The sequence below is a fragment of the Solanum stenotomum genome, chromosome 9 (genome assembly GCF_019186545.1).
Source record: "Solanum stenotomum isolate F172 chromosome 9, ASM1918654v1, whole genome shotgun sequence".
NCBI classification, from domain to species: domain Eukaryota; kingdom Viridiplantae; phylum Streptophyta; class Magnoliopsida; order Solanales; family Solanaceae; genus Solanum; species Solanum stenotomum.
In genome coordinates this window covers 56,708,292-56,730,405 of record NC_064290.1, presented here as the reverse complement: position 1 = coordinate 56,730,405, position 22,114 = coordinate 56,708,292, and the positions used below count along the sequence as shown (strand labels likewise).

General features: G+C 31.9%; 2 protein-coding genes and 1 non-coding gene across 3 annotated transcripts; 2 read left to right on the top strand and 1 right to left on the bottom strand.

Moving 5' to 3' along the window:
* The first annotated feature begins 1,704 nt into the window (after nucleotides 1–1,704).
* Nucleotides 1,705–6,599, top strand: LOC125875652 (protein HOMOLOG OF MAMMALIAN LYST-INTERACTING PROTEIN 5). Its single transcript, XM_049556659.1, has 6 exons — nucleotides 1,705–1,932; nucleotides 2,225–2,325; nucleotides 3,607–3,716; nucleotides 4,232–4,307; nucleotides 4,510–4,650; nucleotides 5,515–6,599. The coding sequence occupies exons 1-6, from the start codon at nucleotides 1,839–1,841 to the stop codon at nucleotides 6,265–6,267; spliced, it is 1,275 nt and encodes a 424-aa protein (XP_049412616.1). The 5' UTR covers nucleotides 1,705–1,838; the 3' UTR covers nucleotides 6,268–6,599.
* Nucleotides 6,600–10,251: 3,652 nt separating this feature from the next.
* On the bottom strand, nucleotides 10,252–12,876 carry LOC125875655 (indole-3-acetate O-methyltransferase 1). Its single transcript, XM_049556664.1, has 4 exons — nucleotides 12,703–12,876; nucleotides 11,593–12,012; nucleotides 11,199–11,474; nucleotides 10,252–10,912 (listed from the first exon to the last, which is right to left on the bottom strand). The coding sequence occupies exons 1-4, from the start codon at nucleotides 12,823–12,825 to the stop codon at nucleotides 10,559–10,561; spliced, it is 1,173 nt and encodes a 390-aa protein (XP_049412621.1). The 5' UTR covers nucleotides 12,826–12,876; the 3' UTR covers nucleotides 10,252–10,558.
* Nucleotides 12,877–17,860: 4,984 nt separating this feature from the next.
* On the top strand, nucleotides 17,861–17,933 carry TRNAE-CUC (transfer RNA glutamic acid (anticodon CUC)). Its single transcript has one exon. It is a non-coding gene; the product is annotated as a tRNA-Glu (tRNA).
* Nucleotides 17,934–22,114: the final 4,181 nt, after the last annotated feature.

Here is a 22,114-nt window from a genome sequence, read left to right as displayed (position 1 = left end):
CAAATTAATCTGGCCAGTGGGTTAGGAATATCGGGTAGCTTAATCAAAAATAAAAAAATTGCTGGAGTAAAAATGTCGAGAACTATTTCAATTGTTCACCAAAGTTCAAGAATGCAAGACCTTGTTACCGTGCATAGATTTTGTCGTATGGTTTAATGGAGTATCTATTATAATATCTAGGACCTAGATTATATTTATATATAAAAAATATATTTATATATTAAATTCAACATATTGTTAATATATAAAATTTATTTACATACATGTAAAATTATTCGATTCTATTTGAGATTTTTCTTTTATTATTATAAATTAAAAGGATCATCTCAATTGTTCGACATAGTTATACGATTCAATAAAAATGTACAATTTTATTTAGGGAAAAGGGTCAAAAATACCCCTCAACTTTGTTTTATTGGTTGACTATGCCCTTACCGTTAAACTAAAGTTATTTTTACTCTTTCCGTTATTAATTTCACCATTTATACCCCTGTGTTGACGGAAAGCCCCAAATTGACCAAAATATATCTGATTTTAATTGAAATTACCCGATTATCTATTTTAACCCAAACCCGACCCAACTAACTTAACCCAAACCTTCTTCAACTCCTGTCTCTAAAGCAAAAGCTCAAGAACTTGTCCACCTTCAAAGGTACATACTTGCCCAACAAATCAACAAAGCACCCATCATCTTCTCCCAAAACCCATCTCCTTTGAGAACCCAAATCGGCAAGAACTCATATCAGAAAGCAAAAATGATGCACATGACCTTTTATTGAGGTAAAAAAGTGACCTTTTTGTTTGATTTCTGGAGAACTGAACTCTGCCGCCGCCGCCACTAGCGTCGCGGTAAATGCTCCTCTTCTTTACACTTTTCGACCGTCGGTGGTAAGTGAAACTCGGCGAGATTCGCTACGGCGATCGTTTTTGGGATCAATTCGGCATTGGTTATATGCTTATGTTGGCTGCTCGACATTTTTGTGGCTATCGTTCTGGGCTTGGCAATCATATATTTTCTATTTAGGATCGGTGAGGATGATGTCAGCGTTGATAATCCATGTGCTTGTGCTTGATATATGATATTAGTTAATGGATTTGGTTGTTGTATTTACGAATACTGATGCCTTTTTTGCATTAAAAAAAGTTTGAAATCTTGTTTTTCAAAGAGAACACTAAGCTTGAAAAATCAGATTGAAACAATTTTGATCTTGTGAATTTGCTTCGTTATTTTGGGAGGGTAGATTCTAATGAAGATCAATTATGTTAAAGTAAAAAGAATTGAATCGACAAGCTAATGATCCACAAGTATATATATTGTTGCAAATGTATGAAGTTTTTATGGAGTAAAGAGATGAAAATATTTTTCTTATTCAGGGAGGAAGAAGAAATTGATTTTGGGATTTAATTTGGGTGAGTTTTGTTTTGTGGGTTGGATTCAAATTTGGGTAAAAAAGATGAAATCGGGTAATTTCAATTGAAATTGGATAATTTTGGTCAATTTGGATTTTTCATCCAATTGAGGGGTATAAATGTTGAAATATGTAACGACAAGGATAAAAATAACTTTAGTTTAACGATAAGAGTATAATCAACCAATAAAATAAAGTTGAAGGGTATTTTTGACCCTTTTCCCTTTTATTATATGGATTTTTCATATTTTTTTACACCCTACTCGGACAACAAAAAAAAAAACATTCCTTATTTGAGAAGCGAAGGGCAATTTCATTAGAAATATCAATATAAAACCTGACGTCGTTTAGCTCAAGAGTATTCGTCGTACAAGGAAGCCATTGTTAAAGCACTGAAGTTTTTATAAATCGAAGCTCGTAGAAGTGGCGATGTCGAAGGATAACGAACCAGCAAAGCTCCTATTACCTTACCTTCAACGCGCCGATGAGTTGCAGAAACACGAACCTCTCGTCGCCTACTACTGTAACTCCTTTTAATCATCCTAAACCCTATTTTCATTTCGTCATGTTGAATTTGGTGAAAATTTGTTTAATTTGGACTTTGATTATGTTGAATTTGGTTAAAATTTGTTTGATTTGGAGTTTGATTATGTTGAATTTGGTTAAAAGTTGTTTAATTGGGATTTTGATCATGTTGAATTATATTAAAAGTTGTTTAATTGGGACTTTGATCATGTTGAATTTGGTTAAAATTTGTTTGATTGGGACTTTGATAATGTTGAATTTGGTTAAAAGTGGTTTAATTTTTTGTGCAGGTCGATTGTATGCTATGGAGCGAGGATTAAGGATTCCTCAAAATGAGCGTACAAAAACCACTAGTTCCATCCTTGTTTCGCTTATAAATCAACTTGAGAAGGTTCTTTTATTTTTTCTTCATGAGCTGAATACCCAAATATTTCTTGTCTGTAAGATTGATTCATGAAATAATTAGTACTATTTGAATTTCTTCTTTTCAATTGAATGCTGAGCATAACCCCTTAACCCCTTCCTTCAGTTGTTTCGTTAGCCTTGATTATTGTATTTCTCTGTTGTTGTTAGCCATCGTCTTTTTTTTTTTTTATGACAAGGGAAACCGCAGCCGCTACCCACGCACCCAAAGGTAAAAGCCCCGCTCCTATGCAATAGCTCACAAACCACATAGGAGAGGTAACCCGCACTAGGCAAGCCCGGTGCGACGAGCTCGACCGAGAAGGCAAACCCCTCGCTTTCGCTGGCAAGGGGTTTCGAACTTGAGACCTCCAACATGGAAGTCCCAATCCCAAACCACTGGGCCACCCCGAAGGGTGTTTGCCATCGTCTTCATTTACGTTATTTTTCCCTATTCTACTTTGGACTGTTTTTCTTATCTTGAAATGAGGGTCTATCGGAGACAGCTTCTCTACCTCTAAGGTAGTGGTAAGTTCTACGTACATTCTACCCTCCCCAGATCCTACTTTGCGGGGATTACACTGGGTTTGTTGTTGTTGTTCGTGCTTGTTGCCACTGTTGTCTTTTTCATTTGTATTTGAGCCAAGGGTCTATTGGAAACAGCTTCTCTACCTTCTCATGGTAGGGATGAGGTCTGGTTCACACTACCCTTCCTTGACCCACCTGTGGGATTACGCTAGGTTTATTGTTGTTATTGTTTTGCTGAGCATAACGCCTGTCTACCTGAGCTTCTAGAGTATAGTTGAGCTGAAATCTGGAGGAAATATTGGCAGCTAGTGTAAAGATAGTCTAATGATGAATTATCTAATAAATACTGAAAGAAGATTCATATTGCTGGACTCCAAGTATTTTGGGATTGAGGAATAGTTGATTAATTGATTGACAAATGTTTAAACATTGAGAACATTTTGTTAATTTTTATTCTTTTTTTCTTCGTCAATTGAATACCAAGATATTTCTTGTAGAAATATAGTTGGGTTGTGGGTGTTGTGAGATTTTGATGAAATATTTAGCATCTGAATTTCTCTGTTGCAATTGAACATTCTTCTGCTTGTTTTGGCCACGCTAATCTTTTAGAAGCAAAACATTTTCTAGTCTGGCTGAATGGTTATCACTATGTGAGCTTGTAGCTAGAGAGCTGTTTGATGTTTATGTTGGATGTGTCCTTTTCGTCTTCTTATGCGTCATCTTTGTTGCCTTCTTTCTACAGGATAAGAAGTCACTGACATTGGGGCCTGATGATCATTTGCATGTGGAGGGATTTGCCTTGAATGTTTTCGCAAAGGCTGACAAACAAGATCGAGCTGGGCGAGCAGACTTGTATGGACTTTGTCAATTGAGTGACTTGCAACTTTTGCTTTGCACTTGCATCATTCTTCTTATATGGAATCAGTAGTACTACCTTTTCATTGACTAATAATATCTTGACTGCATGGTTTTTTTTGCAAATAAAAAAAGGAAAGGAAACCATCTTGGCTGCTTTATCTGGTTTAAATCTGTCATCCTCATGCTGCATGGAATAAGACACAGTTAAGATTAGGATGTTAACTGGTACTAGCTTTTCTCCAGCATCTGTTTTGATCTCTTTCAACTAGATAGCTTTAGCTTCATTTCTAGAGTTTGCTGTCTTTCCCCTTCCTCTTCGGTTAATTAGTTGAAAAGTTCGATATGGTGGCTGTCTTCTGACCTTAGCTATGCTCATCGATTATCAAAGTCATGTTTAATTGATGATACTAATGTAAATGATGTTAGTAATAATATTTGTTGAAGCATTGAAGCTTGTTTGTCGATTGATGGTTAGGAATTTCTTTGCAATGACTGACTGATTTCTACAGGAATACAGCAAAGACGTTTTATGCTGCGAGTATCTTCTTTGAGATCCTTAATCAGTTCGGTGAACTCCAGCCTGATGTGAGTTTCAATTATATTGTGACAAGCTTTGATCAATTTTTTTCTCTCCCTTAGCTTTTATTTACTTTTCTATGATGATAATTGAAAATACATTATTTCTTTTCATCTGTATGGTCTCATGTATTTTATATGTATAAGAAAATATGTTTAGTGATATGGGCTCTGTTTGCCAGATTGGTTGACCTCTTATATTTATTATCAGCTTGAGCAGAAGCAGAAGTATGCAGCTTGGAAGGCAGCAGACATAAGGAAAGCTTTGAAAGAAGGAAGGAAGCCTGTACCAGGCCCTCCCGGTGATGAAGGAGATACTTCAGAGTTGTCCAGTGCACCAAGTGATACATATGTAGGTTTCATCCTTGTCGTAATTTGTTTCCTAGTGTATTATTCTTTCTCAAAAAGTTTTGGGAGGCAGAGTAGTTATGGTCATACGTTACATCAACAACGACAACATAACCAGTGTTATCCCACAAGTGGGATCTGGGGAGGGTGGTGCATACGTAGCCTTACTCCTACCTTGTGAATGTAGAGAGGCTGTTTCCCACAGACCCTCAGCTCAAATAACACACATGGTCGTACGTTGCACTGATTAGTTGTTGCATTTGTGAAAACAGACCTTTCTTTATTGATAAGTTTGAATGTGACCTTTCTTTCTGGAGCTGCTTATAACAGAAAGTAGATGGAAAACAATGGGACATATGGGGGGCTACTTCTATCCTTTCTGAAGTGTAATCTAAAAGATCTTATAACACTGTCATTTGAAGGAAAGCCTTAAAGTAGACATTCAAAATTTCTTGTTTTTAGGATCAATGACGGGCTCTTTACCTTAGTGTGTGTTTCCCTGTTAACACTTCAATATATTGAGTTTTGAGCTTTAAACATGTGGCTGTCAAATTGCTTAGATTCTTGCTTGAAATAATTAGTTTCTTTCAAGAGCATCAGAAGACATAATAATTGCAAGCTACTATTAAAGCTAATGTTTAGTTCATTTCTTTTGTTGGACAATGTTGTCCCCATTAACTAGTTCAGTACAGTTTTTGGATTTGAGACATTGTATTTCAGGCAAACAATGTTCTCCCGCACTTTTTTTCTTTAGTAATTAGACTCCTGTAACTTTGCATTTCCTTGATGCCTGTCTATGGAACACATTACTCCATCAAAATAAATAATTGCAGGCTATTGTTGCTAACCGCCTATGGCATCATTGCAGGATCTTCAATCTAGTAGAACTGATTCAATCATCAAACCTGCACCAGAATCAGATTCGTCCAATCACATGTATGACAGCGTACAGTATTCTGCAAATAGACCGTCTCCTCCAGCAGCCACCCCACCACCACCTCATTTACACACCCCTCCACCTCCTTCACATATCCCTCCATCACCTCCAGCAGCCACCACACAGTCACCTCCTTCACATTTCCCTCCATCACCTCCTTCCTATCCTGGTGCCGAGTATCCTTCTCATAATTTTCAGCAGCCTCCACCTGTTGATGCATCTGAAAATTCTTCTTACCCTCAGCCGTATCACCATCAACCTTATGCTCAAGAACCACAGTCTCACTTGCCACAGCCACACTACCCTTCACAATTCCCCAATTTCCAATCCTATCCTAGCTTTTCTGAGAGCAGTCTTCCTTCTGCACCATCACATTACCCTTCTTACTACCAAGGCGCTGATGCTTCGTATTCCACATTGCCTGCATCTAACACTGCAAACTATCCATCAAGCACTCAATACAACTCAAATGAGAGAAATGGGTCTGCATCAGAAGTTGCAGCTGCTCCTGTGAAAACGTACGCATACGACAGCAATTACCAGCCCCCTCCTGAGAAAATAGCTGAAGCACACAAGGCTGCAAGGTTTGCTGTCGGAGCTCTGGCATTTGATGACGTCTCTATCGCTGTAGATTACCTCAAAAAATCACTTGAGTTGCTGACAAACCCATCAGCTGATCAATGAAGTTTATTGTGCTAAACAGCTGGACTAATCAAGTGTGTTAAACATTTTTCTGCTGTGTTTTCACTATTTGATTTATTTGTAGATTGTGGTTTTCATCGATTGCTCTACCGTTTTATGTTGAAACAGTGCTGCGGTTATGTATACGTCTACGAGTCCCATCATCTTTTTTATTCAGAGAGCTAATATAGATGTGGTGATTCTGTACTTCAATTTGTTTGATGAACTATGTTCTTTGGAATATTCATCAATTTGATTGCACCTAGAAAAGAAACAAGAGAAATATATCTCCATAGTACAAGGAGAGTATCATAGTAATGCACAAATTTTAGTCATCTTGAGCTGTGAGTTGGAGCTAAGTTGTTAAGTAAATAAAAGTGTTTTCTCAAACGCCTGAAGCGTTTAAATGAGAATTCAACTGGTATTAGTAGCGCTCACGACCATTCATGTTGTATCTCTAACCGTTTAAGCTCTTCGATGAAATTATAATTAAGTCGATGCATTAATGCAACTAACATTTATCAGTCTCGTCCTTGTTATTATGAGTCCGGAGCCTAAAGGGCAAAAAAAATTGTCAAAAAATCCAAAAGGGCACATCACTTTTTATTCTAGCCAAAAGGGCAAAATCGCTGCATCAGCAGCGATTTTCCTCTAACAAAATGACGAAATAGCAGCGATTTCGTCTAAAATTTTTTTTATATTTTTTTAAATTAAAAATCGCTGCCACAGCAGCGATTTTGTAAAAAAGAAAAAAAAAATTAATTAAAAATCGCTGCGATTTTGTAATTTTTTTAAATTAAAGATCGCTGCTTTTTCTTTAAAAAAACTAAAACGGCACATCAAAAAAAAAATTAACCAAAAGGGCTTCTGATAAAACAAAAATAAAAATCGCTGCATATTTTCTCAAAAAAAAAATAACTTTTTTTAATTTAATATTCTTTTATTATTATTTATGATATATAATTCAATTTTCCTCATGCTTCAACAATTTTATTGAGTATACTGTCGTCTTGTTTATCATTTTTATATTATTAATAAGTAATAATAGGCATGAAAACAATAGCACTCGGCATGAAAAACGCTGCCCCTGCAGCGATGTGTAAGGAAAAAAAAATTATGACTTAAAATCGCTACCACAGCAAAAAAAAATATTTTTTTTTTGCAATGGCAGCGATTTTTAATAATAATAATAAAAACAAAATTTAACAAAATCGTTGCTGTGGCAGCGATTTTTAATTTTAAAAAATAATTAAAAAAAATTTAGACGAAATCGCTGCTATTTCGTCATTTTGTCAGAGGAAAATCGTTGCTGACACAGCGATTTTGCCCTTTTGGCTAGAATAAAAAGTAATGTGCCCTTTTGAAATTTTTGACAATTTGTTTTGCCCTTTAGGCTCCGGACTCTTGTTATTATCAAGTTCTATGTTTATCATCAACCTCATTTTTCATCTTGCGTATTATTGATACCTCCAAGGAAAAACAATATTTTTTTGTAGTGTAAAAACATAGACTAATCAAAATTATTTTTCTACATTTCTTAGTTGAGGAAAACTATATATAACTATTAATCATCCATATATAACTTACTCTTTCTCAATTACTTTCTATAGGTACAAAATTCTTGATTTTTTTCTCTATAAGTCATGGGTGCAAGTACTCTTTGTGGTTTTGGACAAATCAGTCTAAAATGCCTTTGGACATCAATGAAGAAGAAAGAAAGACAAAATCATTCACACCACAGAGAAAATCAACATCATCATAATCAGAAGAAGAAAAATAAATTCTTGAAGAATGCTACTAATAGTAGTAAAAATGATTTTGTGACATTAGAGGAATGTATATTGGCTTCACCAGGGTCCAATAAACAATCCTCTAACAAAGTTTATCCTTCACTTGGAGGATTATTATCTTACAATAATAGTAGTTGTGGTAGTAATAATGTTGAAGTTATTAGCTATCAAAAAAATAATAGTTGTAGTACTAATGAAGTTGTTGAAGGAATTAAAGATCAAAGAGAAGATAATTGTTCTTCAATTTGTAGAAGCCAAAGTGGAAAATTGAAGAAAAAGGTGAGTTTTAGATATCCTGAGGTGGCTGATGTATTCATATTGGACCATTGAATATATAATAATGTTATGTCACTATGATCAGTGGCTACAATCAATAGCTTTTTACTGACTTCTGTCTCTGTTATGGTTTCGAGCCTTGAATAAAAAAAAATCTGATAGTTAACGTTACCTCCAAATGAACCTTATTCGGTGTAAATTCAAATTAATCAGACTTAAAAAATAAAAGATCGTCTTCTTCACCAGTTTTTTTTCCTTTTTTTTGTTTTGTTTTTTAGGTTGGNGGGGGGGGGGGGATGAAGGAGGGACAAGTATAGTCAATTACTTGGGCATGTCATCTTTGGAAATTCTATATGGATAGAAACAAGAAACTGATTTACTTGCAGCTTGTTTATAGGTGTTACTTATTGTATTGTTAGTTTAAATATAATGTTATTTTGATTGTGTTTTAATTTTTGTTGTATTATATCATAATATATATCACTACATTATGATGAAAAATCTCATTTTATGTAACGGTTGATTTAATTTAATTGGTGTCATTATCTTCTTTTTTTTTCTTCTCGTTTTATTCTTACTCATTATCTAATAATCTTATTTTATTCTTTAATTACCTAACCTTTTTATAATAATTCTTTAGATCACATATCACATATCACATATCTTTAGTTTAAGATAACATATAACATTCATTTAAAAAAATAATCATATCGAAATAAAATCAAATCGCTAGTAGTAAACTAGTAATGGCTTTTATTAGAAAAGGCTAGGAAAAATGTTGTCATGCATGCATATATATCATTGTCAAGAAGAGACAAAATAGAAAAGAAAATGAGACAACTTACTGAATTACCAATTTTAATTATTAATGTTATATGTCACTTCATTTTCCTAAAAAAATAGCATGTCCCTTAACTTATTATAACTTGCAAAGTGTCTTTACCTTTCCAATTTTTTGTCGGACAATTATATAAAAAATGGAGTACCTAAACATTATTTATAAAAGACAAAGAAAAGTTTAAAAAAAATTCTGTTCTATTTATGTGTCATTACTTTTATATCACACAACTTTAGCAAATTACTTGGCCTCATTCATTTTGGCGCAAGAGCGTTTGATCAATGAGCTATATATAATTATCGTTAAGAAGAAAAGGTTGACGATACTTCAATACTTTTAGTTTGATCAGAATCTATCTTAATTTGACCCTTTAATCAAGTAGTACTTTTTCTTTAGCTAAATTGCTCAAAGGCATCTGAATCCCGATTGACTTCTCAGAAATTTCATAAAATGAGCTTCCTAGAGATCTCAATGATCAAACTTCGCATGAATTGCTAAGTACTTTTTTTTCTTATTTGTTGTTCGATATTTGTGTTGGAATCTGACTAAACTCAAATTTGCGCTAGGAAGTCTTATATTTGGGATAAAACACTCTCTAACAAAAATAATTACATATATAATCAAAGAGACTCAAACTTGAGATATCTGATTACGAATAAATGAGTACTTACCACTCAACTAAAATTCATGTTGGTCATCATTTATTTTTTTGTCTCACTGTAAATCACTCTCTAAGGAACAAAACTGTAGTGGGAGTTTGGGCAAAGTATTCATGGTTTTGGTTTTGGATTTATCAGGCAAAATGAAAGCAGGGCCCTAGTATTGTACTCTTATATCCACTACACAACTAGTAATTAAATCATCAATTTTATTTTTGCCTGAATAGGAATTTTTTTTTATAGACTATATATTGTAATTTGTACTCTACCTTACTTGTGAGAGGTTAGGCATCACTTTTTTTATCTAGAATTTTTCCTTTTTTAATCAGTGATTTCGAATTCGAGACAATAAAAAAATCATAGTAAAGAGCATTTATTCCGTTAAGGGCCTTACATGATGTGATTTTGGATTTGAATTCTAAAGATATATTCGAACCAAATGTCAGAGTCAAGCTAGACAGTCATTTGAGGGAGGAACAAAAATGAAACAAAATTAACAATGCGAGATTTTCATAGATCGAAAAATTAAACAAATGACAAGTATCTAAGGTTTGTTCAGATCACAAATTTAAACATCTAATTTTCCAACCATATATTATCAACCAAACCAAACTACAAGTCAGTCTTAATTTCTCTAATAATATTTCATTCTAATAGATTGAGAGACATATAGACTTTCACTAGAGCCCCTTTGTCTCTCTTTTGAAAATTCTAATTAAACATTCAAATCTCTACACAAGAGAAAGTGAAGCAACAATATGAAAAAACTGAAGATTCTGAAGAAGCTCTTTTGCATGACACGTGGCTCGTTCCTCCACTCTGGTGAACAGCTCATCACTGAGCTGTTCACCAATGTGGGCATCGACGAGCACCCCACTAACACTCCTACAGCTGTTAGCTAGTGCTCGTCCTATTTCAGCCGCGTCGTCTGGATGGCTAACCACAAGAGGGCTTCCTCCCCTAAAAACTTGAAGATTGTTAATTTTGAATGAGCCATTTGCTTCTACCACTTCTTTGAAATCTTGAATGCTTGGTGCATACACTGGAATATTGAACTTGTCCCTTTTCTCACTAGTAATTAGGCCCTGTAATTCATACAAAAAAAAGAAAACATTATTAGGGATGACAAATGAACGAATTAGACTATGTTACTAAAAAATAAGTTAATTTTTCTATATCTAATATTTAATTATTATTATTTTCATTTAACCATCTATATCTGAAACGTACGACATATTCAGCCTTGTTAAGTATTCAGGTTGAGTAGGTCCACTACAAAATAAAGGAATACTCTCTATCAAAACTTCTGTTTTTTTTCTTGGGCCTTAAACCCGAGACTTCTAATTGAAGAAATACGAACATGATGTTTACCTCTTGGACAAGATCATCCCAAGCATCTTGAAAGTGTGTCCCAAAGAGAAGCCCAGCCCCACCTTGATCAGTAGGATCCACAGAAGTCCTACCCAAACAAGCTAAAAACATAGAACCACCTCTCTTCATTTCTTTGGACCTACATCCCAAAAAATAAGCCAAATCTGTCTGAAATTGTTTTCTGTATGCATTTGCTGTGCTCTCATTTGCTCCATGTATGTAAATTTTCCCTTTGTTATATGCTGCTGATCTCTTATCCAACACTATCTCCGGCACCTGTATCCAGATGAATCGTTAAACAAAAGGTAATTTGGACCACGAAGATAAAATAAAAGTGAAAAATTGAACTGATTCTGTTACTAAATACGAGTGAGAGACATAAGAGTTTAATTACCTGAGAGAGCCAATGCAGAGAAAATGCGGAATAGAAAACGTCGATAGATCTAGCCGGAAAAAGACGCCGGTAAAAGGAACCAGGAACGCCGGCGGCAAAATAAGAGCGGTGGCTATTAGAAGCTAAGCATTCCTCCATACTTCCACAGCCATTATTAGCTAAAGGCGGTAGCAATTGAAACAGAGTGTTGAAATCGTTCGACGGTAGATCGGAGAAGAAAGCTGAAAATTCCGGCGGCTCTTGTCCGATGGCTTCGTAACGCTTGCTCATGTGTTCGACGATTACGTCGATAATGAAAATTGTGTTGCTACCGCAGGAACAGCCTAAATCAGCGATTACGAATGGAATCTCCGGCGAGTTTAGCTGAACTCCGTCGAGAGTATCTTTCAATAAGTGTAGCATTGATCGTGCATGTTGCCCCTGAACAATATGACAATAACACAAGGTTCAATTTTATATTATGGAATAATAGAAGGACTCGTTTTTGCAAATAATCTAAAATTACTACTTTGGAACTAGACTTTTAGCTACGAATTCAACAGAACTCGATAGCTTTAAGTGGAAATTATGTACTAAATAAGTTTAGTGAACTACTTTTTCTAGAATCCACAACTCATACACTCGAAAATTTAGCTTCGTTACGAAATTTTGAGCATCACTTGGAAAACAAAAGATTTTAGATTTTAGGCGAAAGATATATGTATATTTGGTTTAAAACTTTAATGCCAAGACAAACAAACGAAAGTTCAGGATGAAGCCGTATGAGATGGAAGTCTCGAGTATATGATTCTCTAATTAGTAGGAAATAGCTACCGATTAGAGTTTTGATCAACTACCATATGAGATATACGAAAGTCTCATGTGGTATCTACGAAAGTCTCAACATTAGATTCGATTCTCATCATCTCTTTTTCGTTAGAAATAAATATATTTTTTTCAAAAAGATCTCATTATTGCATAACTCGTTCTATTTTTTTCTCACTAAATTTAATTGTTAGAACTTAAATTACTCAAACTTAAATATCTTTCTAAATTAGTGAAAAATTAATTTTACAAAATTAGAAAAAAATACTTGAAAGTGATAATTAAATACTCAAAAAAAATATGGACCTGAGCTTGAGAGTTATTGACATAGCTAGCTTCTCCTTTGCCTCCCTTCATACTAAGCATTCTTTCAAGTTTCAAGTTTGAAACAACAACATTATTGTTATTATTGTCTCCTAAAGGTGCCATATTGTCTCTAATGTTATGCTAGTGAACAAAGAGAACTATATGGAATGTGTTGAGGATAAAAATGACAAGAGATAGCGTAGGTATATATAGAGGTTGATGAGTTGTGTTGCACTAGTTTGGATACATAATAATTAAAGATTATGCCTATTTATGCAATATTTTGAAACATAAAGGTTAAAGTATAGACAAAAAATAAAATAAAGGTGGTGAATTGAATTTGGTATTGGGGTGGGGTGGGGTGGGGTGGAGTGGAGTGGAGAGGTGGGTGGGTGGTGGTTAAAAGTGTAAGAGAATTTAGTATATTTGTTCTCTTAAATATTGATAAAATTTCATTTTGATCCTAGTATTTTGTAAAAAGTAAATTTATGAACTATTTTTGATTAAGCTGAGAATCTATCGAAAATAATTTAAAGATAACGTCTGCATACACTATATTATCTCTAAAGACTTCACTCTGCAAGATTACACTAGGTAATTTGTTGTTATTGTTGTTGTTTTCATCTCTAACCTTTAATTAATTATTATGTGCACTTTTGGTGCCTTTGAGTGTGAGTCTTCACAAATTTAACAAATTACTACGAATTAATTAACAATACAACTATCGATATATTATGTTAAAGTTTTCAATATAAAGGGGCCAAAATTGTTAATTCAATACTAAATGTGCTTAGCAAAATATCTAGAATCAGAGTTCATCAATAATTGAGGGATCAAAAATATAATTTTCCTAGAAATGAAAAATAATTTGCAGAAAAGGTCACATGGAAACAGTTATAACAAAGTAGGTCCAAGATTCACGCCGGATTTGCATCTTTATATATATACCTATAATCTCGTTAATTAATTGAGTCAAGGCTAAACTATATTTCCAAATACTAATTTTTTTTATTCTACGTACGTACCCTTAACCCTTGTTTATCATCACACAAACGTCTCCGATTTATTTTATACCATAAATCTGAATTGATGTCTCAGATAATCATTCAATTAATAGTTATTAGTCACTTTCTTTAAATTAGAATCTAGAAAAAATGTGAGTCTTTTGTCTCTCTGATATTAACTATTAGTTGACTCACTTGACTGACCAATTGAGAAATCAACTCCATCCAATTTCCACCCGATCCTATTAACAGTGTTGTCGGTCATTACAATCGTCATTTCTGTCGGTAAGTACGTTCTCAATAAAAGCAAGTGCACAAACCGCATGCAACTCCAATGTACCTTTATTTATTGTCATACAAACATCACAGACTTGTTTTACATCATAAATTTCATTTTATTTTTTTCTTAAATTTCGTGATCAGACAAATATTGTCAAGTAAAGTGGGAAGGACATATATTAGGGGATTTCGATTACCTTTAATTAAATCAAGAAATTAAAAAAATCAAGAATTTTCCTAATTGAAATTTACAAGAATAATAGGATAATTAAGTCCCAATAGCAAACCCACTTATCACTTTTATTATATCCTTAATTATATTAATTAGTTATCACATTATCATGATACAATATGCTAATAAGTAATAACTATTACCAATAATTCCGATATTTTCATTAAATAACAAACTTAAAATAGTTAAAACAAGAATAATATGTTTTCAATAGAAAAATCTCAAATTAGGGAATAAAATCTCAAGATTATCTTTAGTAAGAATAAAATAATTATCCAAAAAATACCAAAATGGAAGTGTAGTGGCTATATAGTCTGTACGTGCATGGCAATAATTAAGGATTAATTAAATTAATCACTTAAAATATTGTGAGTACATGAGTGCAAATAATTATTAATATACTTAATTAGCTCCACGATCTCGTTAATCCATTATAATAGTAACCGTTTATGGTCAACACTTAACAGTATGATTAGCGAAAAATAAAAAAATAATACTAATACGAATAGTATCACTTGTAGTCCCTAGGGTATTGGTAAAATTCTGATTTTCGTCCTTATAATTTATTATTAGCACATAATTTAACCCCTCAATTAATTAAAATGTATGATTTTGATCTCTTTTGAAAAGAAAAAGACGTTATATTTGGTGAAAATTAATAATAGTGATAAATTTATGAAGAGCAAATCTTGGATCGATGAAAAAAACAAGAAGTAGTCATGTTCTTGTTGCGCCCTTGAGTTTGCGCTCATTTCTATGGTATCAACTCACGCACGATACAAGCAATAACTTGATTCTCTGAAAAATGAAAATATTTGGGTGTCACCACTCATAATCTTTCATTTTAGATGAACGCAATATGAAAGATTCAAAGAAAGACAATTATAATGAGAGAAGGAAAATAATTAACCTATCGACTATCACTTAATTGTATAGTAAGTGATGACAAATATGTTCAACTTAATTCACAAGCAAAGGGATCAAAATAATGAAATATACATTCAATTACAAATTCTTTCAGTTATTATAAGGACTAAATTTAGAATTCATCAATAATTAAGGACCAAAAGTGAAATTAACCTAAAATAATTTTTTAAAAAGGGACATACCTAACCCAAATAAATAGGAAGGAAAAAAAGGGCTTCTCATGCAACTACCTAAGTGCAAAGAATATATACACAAAAATGACCAAAAGCATACTAAAAAAAAACTCGAATTGTTAGCAAAGAATATTCATAACATGTGTTTGTTGTTAGTTGTGTATGTTTATTGTTGCTTTTGAATTGGGTAAATCATTGACTACTAATGCTAGTATATTATAATTAATAATATAATACTTCAACTATAAATGTATGAGGACAAGAACTATTGATTCCTAAAAATACAACAAATTATTATTTTTGTATACCTAAACTATGATTTGGTATTACTTCAAATGAGAGTCAACTCAAACTATTATTTCTTTAATTTATGTGTTTCTAAAATAATCATATCTAATATATATGTATCATTTGTGGTAGGGGCTAGTAGGGGTTGATAAAAAGTTAAAAGGTATAGGTTCATCGAATTTTGTAGAAAATCTATTAAATATAATTGATATTGAATTTTGTTCAACAACAATATATTCAGTGTGATTTTATATAAGTGAAGTCTGAAAATGATAACTCCTATCTTGATAAGGAAGAGATATTGTTTTTGTTAAGACCCTCGTTTTTTTTTAAAAAAAAAAAAAGAATTTTTAAAAGTGCAGATTTGAAAAATACAGAATCGACTAATTAAGTCAAATAAATTGTAATTGGATTTTGAACTAGCTAGTGTACTCATAAAGTAAAATACTGAATCTATCTTTGATCCGCTAGTACTTGTAGATAGAATATATTGCCAATTTTTAGAGAGAATCCGGATGGATCTAGGAGCGCAAAAAGGGATTATTTTGAGCCTCGTTGTTGAAAAGTTACACTATAACCATAAAGTCAAAATTATCTTTTGTATATTTATAAATATTTAGTAGATGTTGAAATCTTTATGCTAATTTGTATTCACTTCTGTATATTTTGAGCCCTCTTAACAAAAATTTTAATTCTGCTTTTTACTAGATACGTGCAACTAAGATTCAACTATGTTTTCATCAATAGTCTTTATTTTCTCTCTCGAAATTTAGCATAAGATCTCCATAAATCAAGCTTAATTTGTTTCTATTAGCCTATTAACACATGAATTAATAGGGTTTATACATAGACTGATCATGGAAGTTTTGTAAAAATGGAATTATTAAGAAATTGTTCAAACGTGCTTGATAAATTTTCCTAGAACATATATATTAAAATAAGAGAATTTGGGTTCTATTTTTCTCTGTAAAAAGTAAAAGCATTTTTTTTTACTTAAAAGGTTTGGTCTTTTACTTTATAAAAACAAAAGTTTCTATGAAAATCCATGTATGTTTCTTTGTTTTTGTTTAATCCCGATAGAGAATTGCTTGTAATTATCTCTTAAGCAAAAAAAATAGGCAATCAGATATATATTCTGAATTTAAAATTTATGAATTTCTATATCGATTTGAAGTATATAATAATAACTGATCGAATTCACAATCTAATATAATTATAAGTACTTAAGTAATAGATTTCTTAATACATATATAAAGTTATATATATTGAGAGGCCGAGCTTAGCTTTTGGCCTCCAAAAATTCAGCCGTATTTAATAGCTTTGATCTTTAGAATCACGAAGTTATAAATTTTGAATCTTGATTTACTTACTCCGCCTCTGATTAGATAAAAAAAAAAACTACTAAATTCACATGACAACAAAAACGTGAAAATAGTCAAATCACATGTGATACTAGTAGTCAGTAGACTACTATTTCCCAACACATACAAAATCTTATACAATTTTTTTTTAAAATAGGAATATAACTGTCTATATTATTTTGATTTTTGGTTGGAGCATTTATAGTATAGGCAATATAATTGATTACTTAACAGGCATGAAAACGTTTTCCTATTGGTCAACTTTATTTTTTATTTTTGGTTGGAGCATATATAGTATAGGCAAAATAATTATCTGAGTTTAAATTTAATATCCATTAAAAATTATGATGGATAAATATGATTTGTTCATATATTTTACGTGGAGTAATTCCTTACCTATTAATCAAAACTTCAAAACAGATACCTAATATTGGAGAATTTTTTTTTAGCATTAACATGAATGTATAATATTTTACAGTATTATAGAAATGCCAATTGCCCTTTTTATTTTTTGTTTTCTACTTTTAACCTTTAACCTTGAAGGTTCTCCAAAATTTGTCTTTTCCTTTGTAAAAGTAACAATAATTTTCCTTATTACTACTTTACACAATTATTGGTCATGCCTCTATAGGTTTTTCTACTTTTTACGGTTTTAATAATGAGTAATTTTGAAGCTTTTTAGTTTGACCAGACTCATTATTTTATACTATGTTTATTTGCTATTAACAGTATTTTTGAGTCGAGAATCTTTTGAAAATGGTTATTCTATTTAGTGACAGAGTTAGAATTATGAGTTTGGTATTCTAAATTTTAAGACAGAAGATAAAAATATTACAAAGTTCAAAAAGAGAAACTTTGTTAATATTATGATTCAAACCCACATTCCATGCAAATTCCGTTGTAGTCTAGTTGGTTAGGATACTCGGCTCTCACCCGAGAGACCCGGGTTCAAGTCCCGACAACGGAAAATATATTTTTTGAACATTGGGATAAGAAATCTTGAAACTATATATTAGGATATAACTTAAATTTTTTAATTAATTTACCAAAAATATAAAAGGGCACAAATAGAGTTAAAAGAAAGATAGTATTAGAAAAGGCTGGAAAAATATTTAGACATATGCATGCAGATTTCATTGTCAAGAAGAGGTCAAAAGAATAGAAAAGAATAAACTATGATAATAATTAACTGACAGAAAATAAAACCTATAAGAGTATTATTGATGTTGTTAGTCACTTTATACATAGAAAAAAAAGGAATGGCATACCTCTCATATAAGTCTTTTAAGCTTTCAATATTATTGTCATCCGTCAAGTAGGAGCAAGGGATTCATTCGAATTTTTTTAACAAAATCTACTCTATGTTTAGTAAATTTTGAATCTCCTTGATTTTTTCGTATATTCATTTTGTAATCCAATCAATGGCGAAGGCACGAAACTATTCTTGTTCAAGAAAAGTCAATTATATTGGCAATTCGTCGATATATCTGATATGTTGAATTATGTGTATAATTATATATTGACTTCCTTTAGTGAATTCTTTGTTTTGCAATTAACTTTAACGTGTTTTTCTGTTTGGACCAGAATAAATTCAAAAAACATATTTGTAAAATATCATTAAATATATTTTAGTAATTCTTTTTTTGTATATAAAGTTTTGTAATATATATATTATTTTACTTTGATTTATAGGTCTTAAGTATAAATCATGATAGTGTCCCCATAGACTTTTTATGTCTTAACTTTTTCAGCTAGCATATATTAATCATATTTGTATCTCCACGTTTATTTTATTTTTATATTTTCACCTTTATACAAAACTATTACTCCCTTCGTCCCATTTTATGTGGCAATATTTGATCGGGCACGAAGTTTAAAAAATAAATGAAGACTTTGAAATGTTTATCAAATTGTCCTTTAAAAAGTAGACTCACTTTTCTCTCTCCTCATAAATGTATTGGAGTACTCCCTCCGTCCCATTTTATGTGGCACCATTTCCTTTTTGGTCAGTCCCACAAAGAATGTCACATTTCCTTATATGGTAAGTATTTAAAGATAAAATTTCTCTTTTACCCTTGTTGGTCCCACTTAATCTTAAAATAATACTCTAATACATTTATGAGGAGAGAGAAAAGTGAGTCTACTTTTTAAAGGGCAATTTGATAAACATTTCAAAGTCTTCATTTATTTNNAAGAAATAAATGAAGACTTTGAAATGTTTACCAAATTGTCCTTTTAAAAGTAGACTCACTTTTCTCTCTCCTCATAAATGTATTGGAGTACTCCCTCTGTCCCATTTTATGTGGCACCATTTCTTTTTTGGTCAGTCCCACAAAGAATGTCACATTTCCTTATATGGTAAGTATTTAAAGATACAATTCCTCTTTTACCCTTGTTGGTCCCACTTAATATTAAAATAATACTCTAATACATTTATGAGGAGAGAAAAAAGTGAGTCTACTTTTTAAAGGGCAATTTGGTAAACATTTCAAAGTCTTCATTTATTTATAAAACTCTATGCCCGGTCAAATGTTGCCACATAAAATGGGACGGAGGGAGTATTATTTTAAGATTAAGTGGGACCAACAAGGGTAAAAGAGGAATTGTACTTTTAAATATTTACCGTATAAGAAAATGTGACATTCTTTTTGGGACTGATCAAAAAGGAAACGGTGCCACATAAAATGGGACGGAGGGAGTACAATTTTTCTTCTTCTTATCCAAAACAAAAACTAAAGAAACATTTTATCTTTCTATGGGTCACACCTTGTTCAATTCAATGTATATATAAATGACACCTTAGAGTTGCACATATATAGTAATATAATAATTGCATTTTCAAGATGAAGAAGAAAGCAATGAATGGCTTCAATATGAAGATACATAAACATATACACAATAACAACAATAAATTAGCGGAATAATTTCATAAGTGGGTCCGAGAAAAATAAGATGTATGTGGTCTTAATTCATGCATATACCTTTATAGGTAGAAAGTTTGTTTATGATGGACTCTCGACAAGTCTCCTTCTTTATTCAAATTTGGGACGATCGATAATGTGAACGAACTCATAAGAAATATATATATATATATATATATATGTTATGGTCCAAGAAAAAACACGTCTACAGTTTTTTACTTTCATGGCGTGTTGGAAACTTTGAAGAATACTTTACTCTAGCTACAATAATAATGGAAAACAAGTACTGTTTATATTATTACATTGTGTAAAAGATAACTACAAATAATTAGGGGTAAATTCAAAATTTCAAAAAGATAATTATAAATAATAATCTGATGATCAGGTGAATTAGCGAAAAAAATACAAAAATTTTAAATAATATGTTAAAATCGAATCGATTGAAGGGTACAATAAGTAAAACTAGCTACCCAAAATATATAAGACAAATAACCTAATTTACCATGATTATTTACTCCATTATAGAGATATTTGATGAACAAATTATCTCGCAATATATCGGAGAAAAGACCACACACAGGGGTGGAGCCACACTTTTTTGACACCCCTTGGCCAGAAAATTACATTTTATATAGAGGTAAAATTTTGGATTAATAAATATATATATATAAGTATTGACACCTCTTGGTACAAGTTAAAGATTTAGTCTAGTGGTTAAGGGGGTTTCAAAAATTCCTTGAGGTCGCATGTTTTAGCCCTATTAGCCTCATAATTATTTTTTTTGCTACAATTATTGACACCCCTTAATGAAAATCCTGACTCCACCACTGAGTCCGCACCCCAACATATATATTAGTTAAAGAAAAATTAATTTAATTTATTGAACTGGGGAAGGTATTGATGGTTTTGGTTTTGGATTTATCAGGCAAAATGAGAGAAAATTCTTGTAGTTTTATATTTACTACAAACAACTTATTAATTAAAGTCACCACTATTGTTGTATAGATAGACTCTATTGGTCTATCATCTCATTGCACATGATGTTCACAAAAAACATTACTTGTAATTGAAGAATTTAAAGACTTTTTGGACTTGTGTAATTAAGCAGCCATTACTGGAAGAAATTGGGATCTTCAACAGAAATTTGTGAGTTCCTAAGCATCATAATAATTGTGGTGATGCATTAGTGGTTAGGGATAGAGAATCATCAGGTTTCAAGTTTAAATTTTTAGCATAAATAAAAATATTTGGTTATTCCCTTTCACTTGTTTAAATCTTGATGCATAAAATTACGTGATATCTTTGTTAATAGAAAGATACTCCCTCCGTCTCATATTAAGTACTCCCTCCATTCCATATTAATTTAATTTTTGAGGCATTTTTCATTTTTTAAATTAACTTAATTGTTCAATTTTCAAGACTACTTTTAGAGTGTTCTTCCAATTTTATCCTTCATTAGATAGTATTGGAATTAGTGATTAATTAATATTTAGTTATTTTAATCATGACAATAATTAATAAGGGTAAAAATGAAAAACTATGTTCAATTTATGTCTTAATCTATTTTTCTTAAAGGGTGTGAAACACCTCAAAAATAAAATTAATATAGAATGGAGGGAGTACTAATTAGTTTCAATGCATTTCTCAATTATGTGACTTATATTAATCATGAGTTATATAGTAAAATTATTATTTTGTTTATTGACTTTTAAGGAGTGTATCATGTTAAAAATAGACAAGTAAACATGAAAAAAGAAATAACAGATATTCCGTGAAATTAATTGAAGTGTCTGTAAACTGAAACTGATGATTTATAAACGATTGTGGTGATGACTTCAATGCATGGCTAAAACTTAATACACATCCCCTCTTCTTCTCTTTAACTTATTTTTTCATCTTCAAAGTTCAATTAAAAATCTAATATATATATGAATTGAATTATAATTAACGTGAATTGAGAACAAGATTCCAATAAATGCGAAACCTGAAATTGCTCTGCTACCCAAAAAGGAGACTAGTTTGATGTTTCTAAAGTCAAAAGCATAGACCCATGTGGGTGGGATGTAGCTCAGTAGAGCGCTCGTCGGGCTTAATAGGTGATGGTATTACACCCTTCTCGAAAAACCATACATTGATACTTCCGAGTCATGAAGCTCCATCCCGGAATAATGGGTCTTTGAACATGTTAGTACTCTCTCCGTTAATTTTTACTCGTTCAATATTAACT